Source organism: Tupaia chinensis, unplaced genomic scaffold, assembly GCF_000334495.1.
Source record: "Tupaia chinensis unplaced genomic scaffold, TupChi_1.0 Scaffold000316_1, whole genome shotgun sequence".
NCBI lineage: Eukaryota > Metazoa > Chordata > Mammalia > Scandentia > Tupaiidae > Tupaia > Tupaia belangeri.
The window spans coordinates 8999194-9019825 of record NW_006159809.1 but is presented as its reverse complement, the minus strand read 5'-3'; the positions used below and the strand labels follow the sequence as shown (position 1 = coordinate 9019825).

The 20632-nt window shown below is 41.5% G+C and overlaps 1 protein-coding gene across 1 annotated transcript in view; it reads left to right on the top strand.

Moving 5' to 3' along the window:
- Positions 1-20632, top strand: part of ANTXR1 (ANTXR cell adhesion molecule 1) — a 269361-nt gene that overhangs the window by 193462 nt on the left and 55267 nt on the right. The window contains 1 exon segment of the mRNA XM_027772987.1: positions 10132-10212. Coding sequence (XP_027628788.1) covers positions 10132-10212 — 81 coding nt within the window.

Genomic DNA, 20632 nt, shown 5'->3' with positions numbered 1-20632 from the left:
ACCCTTTAAACAGTGGAGTGAAACTTGATGAGTAGCTGTCTTTTCTCAGACAAACTAGCTCAAGCTCTCACTAGTTGTGATGCATTTTCTTTTTTATTTTTCCATATTTAAAGCAGTGAAAATCTTTTTTAAGATAAGCTCTGCTGGGGCAATGGATTTAACTCTGTGGGCATGATGCAACTTGCTTGACTAACAGCTGTTTACTTCTAATTATTTTCTAATGGGGAACATGCAGTGGCGTGCATACATGTGCAGACAGGAAGGAGCCAAGTAGATTCTCAGAGATGAGGAAGAAAGGGAATTTTCTGTTATGTTGTTTTCAGGAATATGTACCTTGTGACTAATATAACATCTTCAGTTATAGCGAGGTTTTCATTTCTGTAATCTTGGACATTGAGAGAACATTAACTCTGTTTGAAGAACCCACTTTCTTGAGAGCATGTTATTCCTCCATTAACTGGTGGCTTAGGACTGAGTTTTATGGAATAAATAAGTATGTAGACAGGAGCCAGCAGGTGGTGTGGTGGTTGTGTCACTGGATTCCCACATGGCTGATCGTGGTTCGAATCCCATACCTGGCAGCACACTTTCTCACTTTCTCTCTTTCTCTCTCTTTCTCTAGTAAGTGCACATGCCCAAAAAGGGGGGGGGGAGGAAAGAATTGTAATAATAATAATAGTTAATAAAGTTAAATAATTCTCTCCTTTTTTTGGAGAGGTTTTTGCTATAGGGCACATGCGCTCACCAGAAAAACAGAGAGAGACAGAGAGATAGAAAGCAAGAAATCACCCCCCCAGGGGGATGGCCATGCTGCAATCCCTTCTCCTCCATTCTCCTCTCAGGATCTTGGGCATGCACACATATGTGCCCAGTGTGAGTTTAAGCCACCGGGTCCGGGACTCGAACTATGGTCAACTACATGGGAGTCCAGCAACATAGCCATTACACTAACTGCTGGCCCCAAATAATTCTTTTTTAAAAGACAAGTATATGGACAAATATAATACACTTAGAAATCTAAAAACACTCCCATACCCACTTGGAATTAGTATCAATTAAATGAATATTTGTGCACCTACTATGTGCACTGCTGGAAACTGAATATACAAAGGTTCTCGAACCTGGCTTAGTATCAGAATCACCTAGGAGAACTTTAAAAACACAGATTCCTAAGCCTACTGACTTAGAGTCTCACAAAAGGACCCACAAAAGCACAATGGTGCTTACAACCTGCCTACTTTTTCTCATCAAGCAAAACTTTTTATCCTCAATGCCTTCCTTTTCCATTTTCACATCCAACTTCCTAAGTGATTTCCCTCTGCTACCCTGAGTCCAATGCCCTTCAGAGTACCAGCTCTCTACCTTCCTCCTTAGTCATTCCATTAAACCTCTGGTTCTCAAAGTGTGGGCCCTGGACCAGCAGCGTTAGCATCACCCAGGAACTGGTTAGAAATACACATTCTTGGGCCCCATCCAAAATCTAAATCAGAATCTCTGGGGTGGGCCCCAGCCACACAAGTTGTCCAAACTGTGCAAGAAGCTGTCCTCAAGCATACCAGCCAGCCATAAGAGGGTCTTGGAGGACAGAAACTGTAGAGCTTAGATTATTAAAGCACACCAAAAGACCAAGATCATACCTCAGAGATTTGTCAGGAGTCTCAACCAGGAGAAACACATTAGATTTCACTTGAGGTGCATTTTTACCACAAGCACAACTGCTGGATTAAAGGGGGTTGGGGGAGGGTTTTGTTTGTTTGTTTGTTTTGTTTTCCAAATTAATGTGAAGTGGTAGGAATCTGAGCGCCATGGAGTCTTCTAAATGGCATTGCTCCTGTTGGCTCCTATTGGACTTGATAAGCATCTCAGCAGGACTCTCTTGTTAGGACCTGAAAAAGCCCAAATGCTTCTCTTTGCTGGTGGAGCAGCTCATGCCAACACTTACTCAGCTCCGTGTGCTAAGCAGGAGTATAAATAGCCTATCAGTATGACTACTCATGTTTATGAGCCTTTCTCCACCAGATTTGATGCCCTGCAGGCACAAATAATCCTTTGTTAAACTTTGAATCCCCAACAAACAGCATTGACCTGGCACAGAGGGGGTACTCCACCATTTCCCAATAAGACAGCAGAGGCAAGTGATGGAATGGTTAAACCAGAGTGTCATAGAAGGGGGATCATGAAGATCACCTTGGTACATTCTGTCTAGGATGGTGACATTCTTCTTACTACCTCTTAAGGGAAAACAGAGAAAAGGAAATCATCTTACATGTATCTGGGCTGGGTAAGTGAGGGTAGGATGGGAACAAGGAGAATAGAACCACAGAAGGGATTTTGAAGCAATCATGTATACTCTGTGCAGAAGACAGGTAGCCTTGTCCAAGAAAGTCAGTGTTCGTCAATTCAGTATGATACAGTCTCCGTGATGAGCTCCGTTCTGGCCTCAGTACCTATGGACACATTTGCTAGGCTGTAGACAACACATGTAGCCTCCTATGGTATCATAAACTCTGCTTCACTCTCCTGCACGCACTCCCTCGATTCTTCACAGTGCTAAAAAAGAAACAGCACACTACGAAGAGTTGAATGAACTGGACAGGTTAAGAGAATTCATGGGAATGGTGAGGTATCCAGAACTAGCCACAGTGGGAGCTGTTGTACCTCTAGGCCTGCAGAGCAAAGAGGGAAATGTCGCTGGAGCCCTTCAAGAGCTGCAACTCTTGGGACCAGCAGTTAGCGTAATGGCTATGTCGCTGGATTCCCATGTAGTCGACCACGGTTCAAGTCCTGGACCCAGTGGCTTAAACTCACACCAGGCACGTGTGCATGCGTGCCCAAGATCCTGAGAGGAGAATGGAGGAGAAGGGATTGTGGCATGGCCATCACCCCGGGGGATGATTTCTCGCTTTCTGTCTCTCTCTGGCTTCCTGGCGAGCGCACGCACCCTATCCGCCCTATAGCAAAAACCTCTCCCAAAAAAAAAGAAAAAAGAAACAAAAAAGAGCTGCAACTCTGGAGAAGAGACCACCAATGGGAGCTGTGGCCATGGAGTTGGTGTCAAAACCAAATCTGCCCTGCCGCCTGTTTGTTTTTTCTTTTCTTTTTATGTTCATGATAGAGCATATGTATGCATGAGAGAGAGAGAGAGAGAAAGCACCCTTCAACAGGGCCTGGTCATGCCACAGTCCTTCTTCCTCTAATCCCTCATCCCATCAAGATCTTGAGCACATGTGCACACCTGGCATATAGTCATTGGGGCTGGGATTCAAACCCCAATTGGACATGTGGGATCTAGTTTCTCTGTACAGCATTTAACCACTGAGCTATGGGGTGGCCCTGTCACCTGTTTTTATATGGCCTGCAAGCAAAGAATGGTTTTCATAATTTTTCAATGGTTACATTTTAAATGGTTTTATAGGTACAATACTGAAGTGAAACTAGAAGGGCAGTAGTTTCACTCCATTATTGCACTTGTATAATTGTTTAAATAGATGTGAGGTATATGTTCCAAGATCCCTGTTAGATGCCTGGAGCTGCAAATAGCACCAAACCCTTTATATAATGTTTTTTATTTGCTTTTTGGGTTTTTTTTTTTTTTTTTTTAATTTGCCAGAGCCTGCATATCCTAGCCAGAGAGAGAAAGAGGGCAAGAGAGAGAGAAAGAGAAACCAAGCACACTCTCCCCCTCCCCATGGAGGATGGCCACACCACAATCCTTTCTCTTCTATTTTTTCTTCCTTTGGAGATTTTGGGCCTGCACACACACACACACACACACACACACACACACACACACACACACTGGATCCAAGGCTCGAACCATGTTTGGCCATATAGGATCCAGCAACCTTAACCACCATGCCACTGGTTAGCCCAGTCTAGGCTTTTCAGTCTGAAAGCCAAGAGGGCTACTAAGTAACTTAAAGCAGGTAATGCATACAGCATGGGTAGGTTAGACAAAGGGGAGAGTTTACATCCTAGGTGGAACAGAGCAGGATTTCATCATACTACTTAGAATAGCACACAATTTTAAATTATAAGTTGCTTATTTCTGGAATTTTTCTTGTAATATTTTCTAGCCATGATTGGCTACAGGTAACTGAAACTACAGAAAATGTATCCATGGGTGAAGGAGACTACTTTGCCTACACAATCGCCTCAGTTTTCCCTATTGACTTGCAGAACCTTAAATCTTTATTCTCTGGCTCTTTACAGAAAATGGTCGCAAATGCCTGCCCTATAGGAGTGCAGCCACCACTGGGGTGGGAGGTGAGGGGACAAGGAAAGAGCTGAAGGAACAAACACCAGCGCCTCCCTCATCTTTTTCTGGTACTACCTATTGGTCAAACCAAAAGGAAGCCAGATGATACAGAGGCAGGCTTCCAAAGCATGGAGCAAGGAAGGGCAAGAATGGAAAGGGACAGGCAGCTCTTGGAGAATGACCTGTCTACCTTCTATCCCTGCCATAAACAGGGAGAGCACGCCATTCAGCATGAATCTTTCAGCAGGTGCTAGGAGACCCTTCATTCCCCCAGTGAAAAGTGGCCAGAATCATATTTAAATTCATTGCAATACATTCTGTGAACTAGCATTTGAGAAGCAGGCAAGCTCATTTGCCCAAGAAGTCCAGTGGGGTCTCAGAGGGAAGAGATCTACAATGGGCTCCTTTCACCCACCGTGCCTCAGTCTAATTTAAGACACTGACCACACCACCCACACTTCCCTCCTCTTCATTCCAGGCTCATGATCAGGAAATTTTCCCTGATATTTAGCCTGCATTTTCCTTTGCTCAGTTTTCACTCCCTGGTTTTACAACACCCTATGCCTCTCATTAAATTAGGATTGACCATTTCAGATGAGTTAAGTCATACCAATATATACGGCCACTAGATAGATTAAAACCAGAACTGTTTTCAGGTTTGTTGGAAAGCTTGCAGCCTTCAGAAAAACCGTTTTTCTCCTTTTCCAGTAGCTCCTCCATATGACTAGAAATGACAGATATGACAGCTGGAGGACAAAAGCCAGACCCTGGCTTGCTAGGCAGACTGCCTATTCTCTGCAAGAGAGCCAGTGAAGGGACAGGGTTAGCCTAGACTGCTTGCAGGACCTGGGAGTGGGATGATCTTCTGTTGATTTCCTGTCAGACCACCCTGTCTTTCTTGGTCTTAAGCTCTTTGACTTGTCAGGTGGCATTCAGTTGTGAAACTATATTAGATGAGGCTGTATACAACCAAGGAAGATTTATAAGCATTGTCAGATGTGCTGTTGGTGCTGAAAAGACTTTTGTCCCTCTCTAACTACTTTCTAGAATGTTTCCAAACTTTTCCTAAAGACTATATATATATGTGTGTGTGTGTATACACACATATATATATATGTATATATATGTGGTGTGTGTGTGTGTGTGTGTGTGTATATATATATATATATGTATGTATATATAAAAATCTCAAAACAAATTACTCTGTGAGTATAGTTTTCAGCTTTTCCCATTAGTTTATTTCATTTGAGAGGAGGTTTGGGTCACACTACTTCCCATGTATTTTAAGGTTTAAAATTTTAAGGTTTAAAAATTTAAGTGTCAGTCTATAGTGGCCCCATGAGTTGAACTACCCTCAAAATTCTCAATTTGTGACTAACTTCCATCTGCCAGGGCAGACTGCAGAAGAGAAGACACAGCTGCTATCTGACCAAAAAAAGGAAACCCAGCCACAAACACGCATTGACCAGAGTGCTTTGAGTGAGGGCCGCATAAACATTCCCGGCACAGTCTGATTGTTTGGAAAGACACAAAAGTTAGAGTTTACATAGAACTTCCAGTTTGTCTGCTTGTCCAGATTAAAAGTTATTGTCTGAGGTTGAGATATGGTATATATATATATGTATATATATGTGGTGTGTGTGTGTGTGTGTGTGTGTATATATATATATATATGTATGTATATATAAAAATCTCAAAACAAATTACTCTGTGAGTATAGTTTTCAGCTTTTCCCATTAGTTTATTTCATTTGAGAGGAGGTTTGGGTCACACTACTTCCCATGTATTTTAAGGTTTAAAATTTTAAGGTTTAAAAATTTAAGTGTCAGTCTATAGTGGCCCCATGAGTTGAACTACCCTCAAAATTCTCAATTTGTGACTAACTTCCATCTGCCAGGGCAGACTGCAGAAGAGAAGACACAGCTGCTATCTGACCAAAAAAAGGAAACCCAGCCACAAACACGCATTGACCAGAGTGCTTTGAGTGAGGGCCGCATAAACATTCCCGGCACAGTCTGATTGTTTGGAAAGACACAAAAGTTAGAGTTTACATAGAACTTCCAGTTTGTCTGCTTGTCCAGATTAAAAGTTATTGTCTGAGGTTGAGATATGGTGTGGGAGCCTAGAATTGGTAAATTTCTCATTTTATAGTCAAAATGTGTCAACTATATGTGGGTAATGCTCTCTGGCAGAGGATTCCAAGATTCGAGCAAAAAATCTTTGTCCTAGCTTCAACAAGCAGGTGAGCATTTTACCTGCTGAGTGAGGACTAGAGTCTTACAGTGTGTGCGTGGTAACCCAGATCAGAGATCACGAATTAGAATCAACTTAGTAGGCTCTCCTGGGCTTTAAGCAAAGCCCAGAGACTGTTGGAAGAATCCCCTGAGGTACATCTGGCCCCAAAGGGGTATTACTAATAACCCCATTCTCTGCTTACTGTCTTTACGTAGTAGGATTCTACCTGCTTCCAGAAAATCAGGAGCCTTTGTCATGCATCTCCCTTTGACTTTCTCGAGTTTTCTTTTTATTATTCTCTTCTTAGTTGGTTGTAAATACTTTCCCTAATGTTTCTACTCTGGCAATAAAAGCTACCTGATACAGTAGAGAGAGTTATAGGTTATGTAGGTTACCCTGATTGTTTTCTATGCCGCAGACTGGGGACTTCAGGTTCATTTGTGGGACAGAGGGTCTCAGAATACTGAGGCCACCACAGGAACTAGATAGTGTCACCTTGGCCAGAAGAACCCAGAGACAACTCACCTGGAGATGCATACCAAAAGTCAGGCACTGTTCCAGTGCTTTCCATGTACCAATTGATCCCTTTGTTTCCCACAGCAATGCTCAAAAGTAGAAGCTATTAGGAGTCCTATTTTACAAATCCAAAAACCCAAGCACAGAGAGACTAGGTAGTTTGCCAAAGTCACACTGCTAGTAAGGTGTTTAGTGGTTTTATTCACTGCCATGCATCCACTTGGGCTAGCAATGACATTCCTTATTAGTCAACTGAGAGAAAGAGCAATCAGGAAAAGAGTCACAGAGTGAGTGACAGAGGATGAGGACCTGGGCCAAGGCAGGAGCTATGGAGGTGGTGGGGTGGGGGTAGACCGCGAGAGGTGACAGGAGAACTTTCACAGAGGGGCCAACCACATGACAGGTAGATATTGGACATAAAGAAGAGATGAGAATTATTCTCATCTGGGCAGACAGTGGTGCCACCATCGGAGGCAGAGTACGCAAAAGGAGGATTAGATTTGGGGAGAAAAGAGTTCATTCAGTTTGTGATGTTTTCTCTTACATGTCTGTCGTACACAAATATTAGAGTTATGATTAGGTAGGTAGGTGGGTCCCCAGTCCTGGAGCTGGAGAGAGGATGAAGCTGTAGGTAGAATTTGTATGCCATCAGCAGACAAGCTGAAGTTGGATCCTGAGATTTGAGATCACTCAGCTTGAGAGATGAGAATAGAAGAGGTTCCAAAGGGAACACCACTGTGTGAGGTGGTGAAAGGACTAATCAGAGAGGTAGGAAGGAGAGCACAGAGGCTGATGGCCCAGAGGCCAATGGACAGGGGGTTGTTCAAGAGGGAGAGGCCAGCCCAGCAGATCTCCCAAAGAATCAAGTGAAATGAGTATCAAGGCTCTCAGCACCAATGCCCAGGGCGGCCTTGTTCTGTTGGAGTGGAGGTAGAAGCAGGCTGAAGAGAAATAAAAACTGTGGCTTGGGAAATAGTAGGAACTGGGGTTGGAGAAACACAGAACACTCAGCTTGAGAGATGAGAACAGAAAAGGGCCAAAGGGGGTCAAACACAGGCAGTTACAGGCTCATAAATTATTGATTTCTTAGACTCTTTCCATCTTTGTACAGAGCCTCCCAAATGATCATTTCAGTGACTTTACCCTGATCACAGGTAACATTTAATGAGAGCTTTCTATGAGACAAGTACTTCCCTTTAGTATTTCATTTTAGACCTTACACCAAATCTATAGGGGAGATATTATTACCATCTCCATTTTAAAGATGAGTAAAGTAAGGCTTAGGGAGATGGAACAACTTGTCCAAACTGCAAAGCAGGTGAGGGGTAGACCCAGAATACACCCAGGCCTTCTGACCTCAGTCACTCTGTGCTTAAACCATACACAATAAACTGTAGCCACAAAGAAACTTACTTTACTAACCATTTACTACTTTTTTGCTGTGCATGTAGCTTTAAATTTCTGTTGTGCTAATTAATACACATCTTGAACAGCCAGATTTTTTTCTTTCAGCCCCATCTCAAGGCTCCTTATTTGCAAAAAGGTGGAGTGATTAGTGCAAAGAACTCTGTGGGTGGGCTGATTTATAAAGCCAAATACTGAAGAGCCCAACACTCCCCACCCCCACTCCAATGAAAAGGAACTAAACACACACATACACAGAGGCAGTCATCCAGGACATCCACCTGGTTATATCCTGAAATATAAATGCTTATCCCAAAGAACCTTAAAGGAAAACATTTAGCTGATGATTGAAACAGTTTAATGCAGAAAACCGTGCTGAACACAGGAGCAGTTCTGTCCAGCATTTGAAAGTCATTTCAAAACTTTTGTTAGACTTTTGTAAATTTCTTGCCAAAAGAGATGAGAAATACTGCTCTTGGGAAGACAAAGTTTAACTCACAAGAACTCAAACAGCAGTGGATAAAGTTTCAAGAAAACATTGTATGTAGACATAAATTACTGGAAAATAATTTCTTTAAATCTTCAAGAAGATTCTTAAATTAATGCTGCTGTTATTAATCTTTTGTGTCAAGGAACTCAAACGAAATTCCCAAGCCTTTCTAGAACTATCATTCAAAGACCTCTTCCAGATTAGTGTTTTCAAGCATTCCAAAGATCTTTAGTAAGAAATATATTTTGTATTTCGACCCAGTATATGTCTACACTTGTGTATTCACACACATACACACACATCACTGGAATAGTTTTTCACAAAATAATACTTACATTCACCAGGTACAATTAATTCTAATATTTTATATCCTGTTCTATTTTATTTTATAGAAATTCCAGTCCTGATGCACAAAACTGATCATATAAGGGCTTACTTAGCAGGTGGCAACTCAAGTTTAGAAACCCTCCTGCACTCAACTTTACAAAAGTTTACTCAATTTTAGAAACACCTTTTGCACCAAACCTTTACAAAAGACTCTAAATTAAAGTACTCCAGCCAGAAGATTCTCCTGAAGAAGAATCTGCAGTTGGTATAGTAGAAAGTTCATAAGCTTTGGAATTAGATAGACAAAGGTTCCAATCACAACTCTCTGATGTACAAGCTGTGTGTAAATATGTGTAAAATACAAGCTGTGTATGGGCAAGCCACTTGATCTCTCTGATCCTCCGTTCCTTCTCCACAACTCTTTGGGACTGCTGGGAGAATTAAATGTTAAAGGTATCTAGGACTTAGGTACATTCATTCATCCAACAAATTTGTGTTGAGGGCAAGATGCCATCCTAAGGTCTAGGCACACAGCCGTGAGCAAGACCAATGACACCTCTGCTTTTGTGGAGCTGACCTTCCAGTGGGCCGAGACTGACAATAGGCAACACAGAGTGTGTCGGAGTGATAAGGGCTATATTCGTTTTCTATTGCTGCACTAAGGTCTATGTGTATCTTTCATGAGCACCAGCATTTTTTGTTACCTAACTCTTCTCCTCCTTGATTTGTGACTCTCCATATTTGAATTTGGGGACTGGATGATCACTAATGCTGTCACATCCATATTACTGGAGCTGTGTTGTTCACATGAATAAAGAAGCACAGAAAGTTCTATATGTCTACAGCGAATGGCCACTGGCCTGGTTTCATATGTAATCTCGGTGTCTTTGTTTTATTTCAGGGAAAACTCGATGCTTTGTGGGTCCTACTAAGGAAAGGATATGATCGTGTGTCTGTGATGCGTCCACAACCAGGAGACACGGTAAGATTCAGTAATGGTCAAACACACACACACATACACACAATCTTTTTCTCTCTCCCTTTGTCTCTGTAAAGCTAGAAAACTCCAGATTCAAGAGCAAAACTAAAATAAAGTCAGATGTACAGATCTAGCTGCTATTTCATATTATAATAAGTCAGATAGTGATTTTCAAAATTCTGATTGTTATAAGACCTGGGGTTTTAATTGACTTTTCTGGAAAAGATTTTAACAGAAATATGTTGAGTTTAACTTCCTAGACCTTGAACTGTTCAACCTATACATGGCAAAAAGTGGGACTGACTTGTACTGTGGATCGTCCCACACTGACCAGTGGCAAGTAACAGAAGGCAAGTGCCACAAAGATGTGATGAGACGATAAGGAGCCACAGAAAACTCCCACCATCTTTCAGCAGGTGTCAGGCCCCAGTGGCCCAAGGCCATAGTGGGTTCTCTCCCCATGGTGAGGATCTCTCTAGCAACTGTCAGGACCAAGCACTGGGTATCTCCCACCAAGAGGAGTTAGGAAAGGTGGAACTAGCAGAGACCTTAGATACCATCTACCCTATGCCTTCATTTGCTAAATGAAGAAACAAAGGACAAAAGGAGTAGAATGGCTTATTCTGGTTCAGATAGTAACAGCACTGGAAACAACCTCAGTTCTGCTGTAATCACACCATCACTGTTTCTTCTTATAAGTGCTAGTCTTTCTTCCACAAGTTTTATAGAGCAAAGCTTGGGACCAAATTCTCTCTCAACTGCCAGCAACCTGCATCTTCCATCTACTTTCTTGGGAACCAGGTACATTAACCCAAAAGCAAAATAAAGTTATCTAATTCCTTTGAAATCAGGCAAACTTACGTTTAACCCTTGTTGGCTGGAAAACTCCAGGCAAGTCACCTAACTTTCTGCATTGCATGTCTTACAAAGTAAATAACAAGAACTTTTTCATAGTGTGGCTGGTTGGAGAAGGTAGTATTTGTAAAGCATTCGGCCCATGGCTGAATACATGGTAATTATCAATTGGTAGCAGATATTGTTATGATTATTTACTTTGTACTATTCTACTCTCTGTGGATGGTGGATGTCAAACGTCAAACTATATTGCAATTGGCATATATAGGGTATACCTACATCTTTACCCTGACTATTCTTCAATATGGTGTAACACTAGAACACATGGTATCCACTAGAGTGGAGCCTGGTAGGCTGGCCTTGCCACCCTTCTGCCTTTGCACCTGAGGACAGTGGGGGGTTTGTGAATCAGGGGATTTGGTCTAAAGTTGTATAGTGTATGCAACTGCCCAATTAGCTAGTCCTGCTCCAAGTTGTAGCACCAGAAAGCAAGTATGATGTGAAACCAGGTCATATAAATGTTGGATCACCTTGACCATCCTGGCATGTGGAATTTGAACTTTTGTCTGTGACGGTCAACAGAACAAATTTCTATAGCAAATTTTAAAGGACTCTATAGTGGGAAAAAATGAGCATAGGCCATAAAGTAAATACTCAGGAGAGGAGGGAGGCATTTGCTCAAATTTATACACCAGATTTTTGTAGAAAATGAAGAAATTTTTTTAAATATCCATAAGACTCATCTAAACAAATTAAGAAAAAGATTAAAAAGCTACCTAAACTAGGGTTAAGGAACATGATTTCACTATTGTTTGTGACAGAACAGGCTGGTGTAATGTGTAATACCGTTTTTGTTTTTGTTTTTGTTTTTTTTTTTCAAAGCAACTGAAATCTCCACTTAACATTCTGTTCTCCACTGACCAGTTTCATAGAAACAAATTAATAATCTGGGCCAACCTAAGAAATGGGAGGAGTATAACAGAGTGGGTAGAAAAAAATTAATATTCCTAAGATATAAGAACCAACACTGTTTGGGGCAAAAGACTGATTGTATAACTCCAAGAACAATGGAATGGAAACTGATGGAATTTCATCTTATGAATCACATCTAAATTGAATCTCTAGTTACTAATTGTGAATGAAAATTTGTATTTATATTTGAAGATGCTCCCAAGCTTTTAAGAAACACAATACACTTTGAACTTTCATTGTCTAGCTACACAAAATAACAGATCTGAGGTACAGGAAGTCTAAGAACTAGAATACATTTGACTATATTCTCATGATTTTCCAGTTCACTTTTAAATGGGCTTCCTTTACAGAATCTTGCTAAAATATGAGAGAAGAGTAAGTAAAGTAAAATGTGAATGAGATATATGAGAGAAAAAGATGCAGAGAATTGTGTCCTTGTAGTCATGACAACAGCCACAACAACTTGATGCACACATTAAGTTACACAAGAAAGGTCACCGATTAGGTAAAAATGGGAATTCAGATTTGCATTATGGCTGCTCAGAAAAAAACTTCAGGGGAAGGGGGGTACTCTAGCTTTGTCTACATGCTTATTCTGTTTTGTTTTGCATAACTTTAGGAGACTCACTGCAGACCTGCATTGCTTGCATGGTGATGACTGTAAGAATTCCTCAGTACTGATTTATGGGGCTGACCACATTTTCCATAAACTCCAAATGACTACATCCAGGCATGTGCTCATGAACAAGAGTCACAGGTTCTGAATTTTTCCTTTAAAACAAAACAAAAACAAAAATCACCTAATTACATTCTCAGTTACATTCTGGGTTGCTGCAAACACATGTTGACCTCACAGAACCTGGCAGTTCTTTCTCAGTTCCTGTCTCCTCCATCCTGTCTCCAGCTAACCCAACTCAGTCCTACAGATGCAGACACAGCCCACCAACAGAGCCTCTGAGACAGCCCCTGCTGCAGAGCCCAGAGCCACTGCCCTTCCCTGGCATTGGCACCCACCTCCTCATAGCTGCCCAGGCCCCAAGTGAGGGAAAACATGAAGAGGATGAAAGCAGAAAACATGAGTGCTTCCCACCTGCCATCGCCTGCTTCCTCTTTCTGCCTTGGGTGGGCTCGTGGTCCCATTGCTCCTTGGAGCCCACCCCAAAATCCCTGGGCCATCATACAACAGAACCAGCAGTACGTCTGATCCTAAAGTTTTCAAAATTGACTGATCATATGATTCCTTCTACTTAAACCAATTACTGTACTCAGGATGTAGCGACCACAGTGCTTTTTCCTAAAACCTTATCTCAGCATGCAATTCCTCAGACTTGCAAACACTAGAGGGAAGCCCCAAATCCTGAGCTTCATTTATACAGACCTACCTCTCCATTTCCCCTGCTATTCATACTCAGTTCCCTCATCAAGTCCAAATAGGATCCAATCCCAAGGAGTTTATTATTTGCCATTCCCTGAGTGTGCCATAACCATCTATGTCTGCACCTTCATATATTCTGGTTCCTATGCTTGGAAGACCTTTCCCATCCTCCCTACCTAGTGAACTTCTATTAGCTTGGTAATATTGTTCATTGTTCCCACTGTGTACCTGTACCTGGCCAGATCCAGGTTTTAAAAAGAGATTGCCAAAACAGAGCACATTCAACACAAACTTAAGAAAGTGTACCATGAACATTTTCCATAATGGCCCCCAGGCTTCCTATACCCGTGGGCTACTCTTGGACCTCAGAAAATTTGCCCGCTTTTTTAAGGACCAATAGTTGAGGAAATTTAAAATAGTCTACCTGAGAAAGAAGATTTAAAGGGACTGTAAATGCTTTTTCTTTTGGTTGTTTCCTGGTCATCAGGTTATGAATCCCATCTTGTAACCTATTTCTTTTGATCACTTCACCATATTTAAGAAATAATTTTTCCACGTCACTGAATATCCTTGCTTATCACTTTAATGGCTGTGTCATATTCCATTGTGTAGCTTTCTTTTAGGATATGTCTTTCTTTTTGTTTGTTTTTTGCCAGAGGTCACATGTGCTCACCAGAGAGAGGAGAGAGAGAAAGCATCCCCACTGGGGCATGGTCATGCCACAATCCCTTCTCCATTTTTTCCATTCCATTGGGGTTTGAGGCATGCTTGTACTTCTGCCCAGCGTGTTTTTCAAGCTCCAGGGACCAGGGCTCAAACTGAAAAATTAGCCATGTAAGATCCCGCTCCCGTAATATCAGACCATGGAGCCAGCCCAGACATTTATTTCTGTTTGGTAACATCAGTGAAGCTACAGTTAGTATTCTTGTTGCCAAATCATTGTGCACATACATTCATGAATGTTTGGTCTTAGGATAACAATACAGCTTTCTACTGTATCACATTACGTAGAGATTTTTAAAGCTTTGATACATATTTCCATAATGCCCTCTTGAAAGATGGTACAAATTAAACCTCATGTCAGCATTTTGAAAAGCCCTTCTCCCCGGATGTTCACTAACAATATTAAACTTACCCTTTTGATAATACTGATTTTTTATTTTTCATAAGATGGAACAATTTTTCAAAGTTCATTTTCTCTTTTATCAATTCCTTGTACCTGCCCTTGGCCCATTTTTCAATTGGATATTTTAGTGTTGTTTTTTATATGATCATGTTAACCAGTCTTCATTCATACATTAATTAATTGTTTTGAGGGCCTACTATGTGTCAGACCCTGTGCTATACATTACATATATGATCCTTACTCATGAAACTTAAAGTAAATAAGATAAAGTAACTATATGTATACATATATATACATATATAATGTTACATGTATATGAGAAATGTTCAAAAAGTTTTTAGAAAATGTGCATTATTTTTAAAAATACATAAATTTCAAAATGTTTGCATCGAAATAAACTTGTACTTTAATTATGTTTTCCACAAGCTTTTTGAAGTCCTCTCATATAGCCAAACTTTTCCCTAGTTTGTCACTTACCTTTTAGCTTCTTAAAAATATGTTGAAGTGGGACCAGCAGTTAGCATAATGGCTATGTCGCTGGACTCCCATGTAGTCAACCGTGGTTTGAGTCCTGGACCCGGTGACTTAAACTCACACCGGGCACATGTGCGTGCATGCCCAGGATCCTGAGAGGAGAATGGAGGAGAAGGGATTGCAGCATGGCCATCCCCACTGGGGGGTTATTTCTCACTTTCTGTCTCTCTGTCTCTCTCTGTCTTTCTAGCGAGCGCATGAGCCCTATAGCAAAAGAACTCTGCAAAAAAAATAGAAAAATATATATATGTTGAAGTTATATATAATTATATAGTCAAATCTATAAATTTTTATTATTTCTGACTTTAGTGTCAAACTTGAAACAGTCTTTCCTACTCCAAGGGGACATAAATTTTTACAAAATTTCCTTCTACACTCCTACTCCCTCCATCTCAGTTTTTGATGGTAGTGTGTGTTGTCACTTTTTTCTGTATCTTCCTGGGTATTTTAGTGCAAATTTAGGGGTCCTTTGGGAGGTATTGACCATATGATATAATAAACAAGAAGTTCTGAAACATTACCTTAGATTCTTTGAAATATGGAATGTGCTATGAATTTACTCTAGGTCATTCCAACCTACAGAACTACCACAGCTAGAAATCACGATAAAACAGTTTTCATTTAAAGGAACTGAAAGATACAAATTTCAACTACAAGAATGGGTTGCCCTAGAGACTAACACCTCAGTAACTAATGTTGCTAAACAGGGATAAAAAAAGCTAGACCCTAGATCAGGGTGTAGTAGAATATTCCTGTAGCAGATCAGTGATTCTCAAACTTGAGCATCAGAATCACCCAGAAGAGTCATTAAACCATAGTTTGCTAGACCCTCCACCCCCCCCAGAATCTCTTATTCAGGAGTTCCAGGGTGGGATCTAGGAATTAGCATTTTTAAAAATCTCCCTGGCAGTGGTGATGCTGCTTTCCTGAGGACTACCCTTTAAGAACCAGTGAGGTAAACTGAGCTAAATGATCTTCAAGGTCCCTCGGACCTGCGAACGTTGGATGCTAAGTCAATGTGTCTGTACTTGTTTGCTCACCAAGCTACTGATGTCCTGTATTTCTCTATAGAACACCTATTGCCACAAATGGGGAATAATATCTAGCTTAAATCTCAGTATTAAGCCCTATTGAGTCTTATACAAATTCTTCTGAGTTGTATTCCTAGATAACCAATTTCAAACACAAGAAGGTAAGGGAATTCAGAGATCAGGGTTCATGGTGCCAGTAACATTTAACCTGGTTGCACTTTGTGGTCACCTGGAGAGCTTTAAAGCAGTGATGTCTGGGTCTCTAAAGGTTCTATGAAACTGTTCTGGGCTAAGATCTGGGCATTAGGATTTTAAAAGCTAATTCTAATAGGTAGCTAAGGTTGAGAACCAGTGGACTGCTTCAGTTTCTTATTTTCACCTAGGACATCTTTCATTCTTGAAACAATTTAAAAACAATTCTCCACATTCCTTCAGAAATGCTAAGAGTCATATAGACATAAGAGAAACGCATGCTCTGTATCTTCATGTGCTTTCAGCAGTCCACTTCCTATAAGGAAGATGGTAACCCTAAATTCTGGCTGCTATATTATTGTCATTGCTTGTGTAAAAGAGGATGAAAAAAGAAAATAGAGCTTTGTTTCATATGTCATTTTCAGGGTGGAATTCTATCCATCTATTGACCAATCTAAACCCTCCCCAGTCTTTTTGCCTCAACTCTTAACTCCACCCTGATTCATGTGCTCCTGGAGAAGCCACTGGGGTTGGATGTCTTCTTTGTTTTCACTCAGATCTGGCATCAGGAGGCTAGTACATTCCATTACTTTCTACAAGAACAGAATATGAAGGTTCACTCTGAGCATGTTTTGCAAGGTTGGGTCTCCTTTCAATCAAAAGAGACCCAGGAAACATACATGTAAATAATGCACATAAACAATGTTTGAAAGTCATCTGAAGCACAGCCCCAGAGGTTGTGAAATCTTCCAGAGCTCCAGCCTCAGGGCGCCATCTGCATGACTGTTTCCAATAAAGGAATAAGGCCAGTCACATGGGCACCATGTCTTCCTACTGTCCCAGAGACAAAATGGCCTGGGTGGGTTATCTCTCAGAGAGAAAGAATCCTTAGTCTGGTCCTTTGAAAGTACTTAAGCCTTTTGTAGCACAAGCAGACCTCAGAGACAGTGGATGCACTGTTCCCTTCTGTCCTGTCTTCCTCCTCTTTCTCCCTTGCATTCTCTCTTTCTTCTTCCTCCTTTCCTTTGTTTGTCCTCCCTTCATTGCCAATTTCTAAGGCCTACAATGGCTGCCTTCCCTCAAACAAACATCTATTGCATTCCCACTAAGAATTCATTTCTGGGCTGGGCACTAGGGATACCAATTAAAATAGGACTTAATTCTGGCTTCCTGGATTTGAGTATATGATGTGGAAGAACAAAAAGGGTCAAGTGCTACATTAACTGCAAATGGTTACAGAAGCACAAACCCACTCATGGAAACTATGGAGATAACTACGATCTCCCTTTATGAGCAGAAAGCAAGGCTCAAGGAAAGTTGTTAACTTTTCCAAGGACACAACTAATAAGGGGAAGATCTGAGGTTTGAATTTGGGACTTTCCAGTTTGAAAGTCAACACTGGAGATTCTCCAACACCTTCACACATTCAACAAGTACTTGTTGAGCACCTTCTGTGGGTCGAGCACCATGTAAGTACTGACTGTTCAACAATGGAAAACCCATGTTCTGCCCTAAAGAAGCAGGACAAACAAGTCTCCAGGTACCATTGGTGCAGAAGGCTTAGTGATGGAGCTGAGTACATGAGGTATGGGGGTACACCCGGAAAGGCACCTTGAAGTAAAAATTGAAGGTGCAAGAAGAGGAGAGTTTTGGAAGGGAGATGAGAGACAGAAAACGAGAAATCACTCCCCAGAAGAGATGGCCACACTACAATCTCTTCTCCTTCATTCTTTTCTTGTTATTTTGGGCACACACACACACATACCTGGTGTGAATTTTAAGCTGCCAGGCTTGGGACTTGAACCACAGTCAACTATGTGGGAGTCTAGCAACTTAACCATTATGCTGTCTGCTGGTCCCTAAAGGCCTCCCTTTCTTTAACTTATTGAGTTGGAGGTGTCCATGGGACATCCAAACAGAAATGCCAGGAACAGGCCAAGATCAAGATGAGACAGGTGAGACACTTAGGTATAAAGAAGATGTTCACTCTTCGGGACTCTTGAGGAGGTGCTCACCCTCAGGGACCTCAGTGCAAGTGCAGAGATCTAAGATAAGTGCCTTCTTAAATTCTATCTCCTTGGCGCCTCTCTCTCCTGCCTTACCACGGCCCTGACCTGTATAGGAGGCAGTTCAGCTCTAGTGAGAATTCTGAACTGGAGACAAAGATCTGGAAATCATCAGTATGGCAGGTGAGCCCAATGTGAACAGCTGGGAAACCAGGGAGAAAGTGTAGAGAGAATAGAAATAAGCTCTGAACCCCACGGGTCACATCCTTTAAGCTGAGGTAGAGAAAGAAAAAGGGAAGCAAGAAAGAAACTATACAGAACCAGAGAAAGCCACGTTGCAACACGAGAGTGGGGTCCTGAAAGCAGAGGAGACATCATGCATTGTGGAGGAGGGTGGGCTCCCTAGTATCAAGTGACAAAAATTAAGATGTAGGCTGAGAGCAGTCCTCTAATGAGATGAGCAGGAACAAAATCATGGGCGACCTTGGAGACCCAGGCTCATGGAGTGATGGGGCAGGAGGGAGGCTGAGCAGAGAATGGGAGGGAGAGCTGAAACTGTAGCCAGAGGAGACCTAGAATTAGAAAGTATTCTTTGTCTTATCAAGATGGAGGACTGAAGTGTGATGAAGTGCTCATGGCAGAGACCCGGTAGAGGAAAGGGTTGAGAGGGGAGCTCAATGAAAGTGTGCAGGAGCCCGTAGGAAAGGAGGATCAAATGACCTGGAGGCCAGGAAGTGCTGGTCTTCTCTGGCAACCTGGATGGCAGAGCCCAGCCAGCTATGGACAAGAACACAGGAAGGAGGGCACCCCTTTGAGGGCTTCTGTTCTCCTCATGATGAGCTGGGAGAAAACCAGGGGAAATCAGTCACACTTTGGAAAGCCCATTGCTCCCGTCCTGGCAGCACTTGACAAAGTTCTAGAGTAGATGTTTTCACTTCATGCAGAAAACATGGTGTTGTCCAGATTAAATAGAAATCTAAACCCAGCCTTGATGGCACAGTGCTAAAACACTGCTCCACAAGCTGGAACCACATGGAAGGTCTCACCTCAACTTCTAACAGCTGGGCTTAGTGGTGTGCACCTGTAATACCAACAACCTGGGAAGCTGAGTTAGGAGACTGTGTAAGTAATTCAAATGAATGGGAGTTCATTTTTTTCCTCTTCCTTCCCTCTGAAAGCTACAACTTAATTTCAAAGAATTTTAGTTACATCTCAGTGTATAGCAAAAACTTTTTCACAGAATTATGTTCTTATGGGGACCAGCAGGGGGCATGGTGGTTAAGGAGCTAGATACTCCCACATGGTCTACCACAGTTAGGGTCCCAGACCTGATAGCGCTCACTCGCGTGTGCTCTCTCTCGCTCTCTCTCTGGGGTGTGTGTGTGTGTGTGTGTGTGTGTGTGTGTGTTTGGTCAAATTAAAATAAATGAATAAATAAAATTAAATAAAAAATAATTCTTTAAAAAAAAGAATTAATGTTCTTATGTTTAAATCACCAATGACTAAAAGAATCAAGTTATCTATAAACTGAAGTCTTAATGTGAAGGTCAAGTTCTTCTTGCACAGTAGACCATGAATTTAAAAGCCTTTTACACTGAACGAACAGAGAGCTTTAGTAGTTCTATCAGTGGGGACTAGCAAATGGCATAATGGTTACATTGCCGGATTCCCATGTAGTCAACCATGGCTTGAGTCCAAACTCAACATCTTAAGACATGGCAGGCACATTTGCGTGCATGCCCAAAATCTCTAGAGGAAAATGGAGGAGAAGGGACTGTCATGGGGGCAACCCCCTTGAGTGGTTTCTCGCTTTCTGTCTCTCTCTGTCTTTCCAGTGAGTGTATACACCCTATAGCAAAAGTCTCTCTCTAAAAAAAAAAAAATTTCTATCAGTGTCTGACATCAGGCTATAAGTCCCTAATGGATCTGGAAAGAAAATTCAATTTCCTGGCCTTTGACTCCTGACCTTTTATAAATTTTTGTTAAAATAATAATAATAATCATTTAATAAAAACAAGGAAAAAGGCAAATTATAGGAAATGTTCCTAGAGGGTGTGATTTATTTTGGCACAGCACCCTTGTTGGATGTTTGAATTCTCAGTAGTATTCATTCAGTTCTCACCCTTGGAAGCCTTTCCTTCACTGTCTCATTGTAGGAGGAGATAAGTACTAAGAATTCTTGGCTTACTTTCCTGAATTTAAAAAGAAAAAGTACAAAATACCCTCTGTCTACAGAAAAAAAAAAAAAAAACTGTACCCTAAACCTACAAAGTGAACTTTTTCAGAGAAGGCAAAAAAGTTGATCCTGCAAAATATATCACCATGAGTTGAG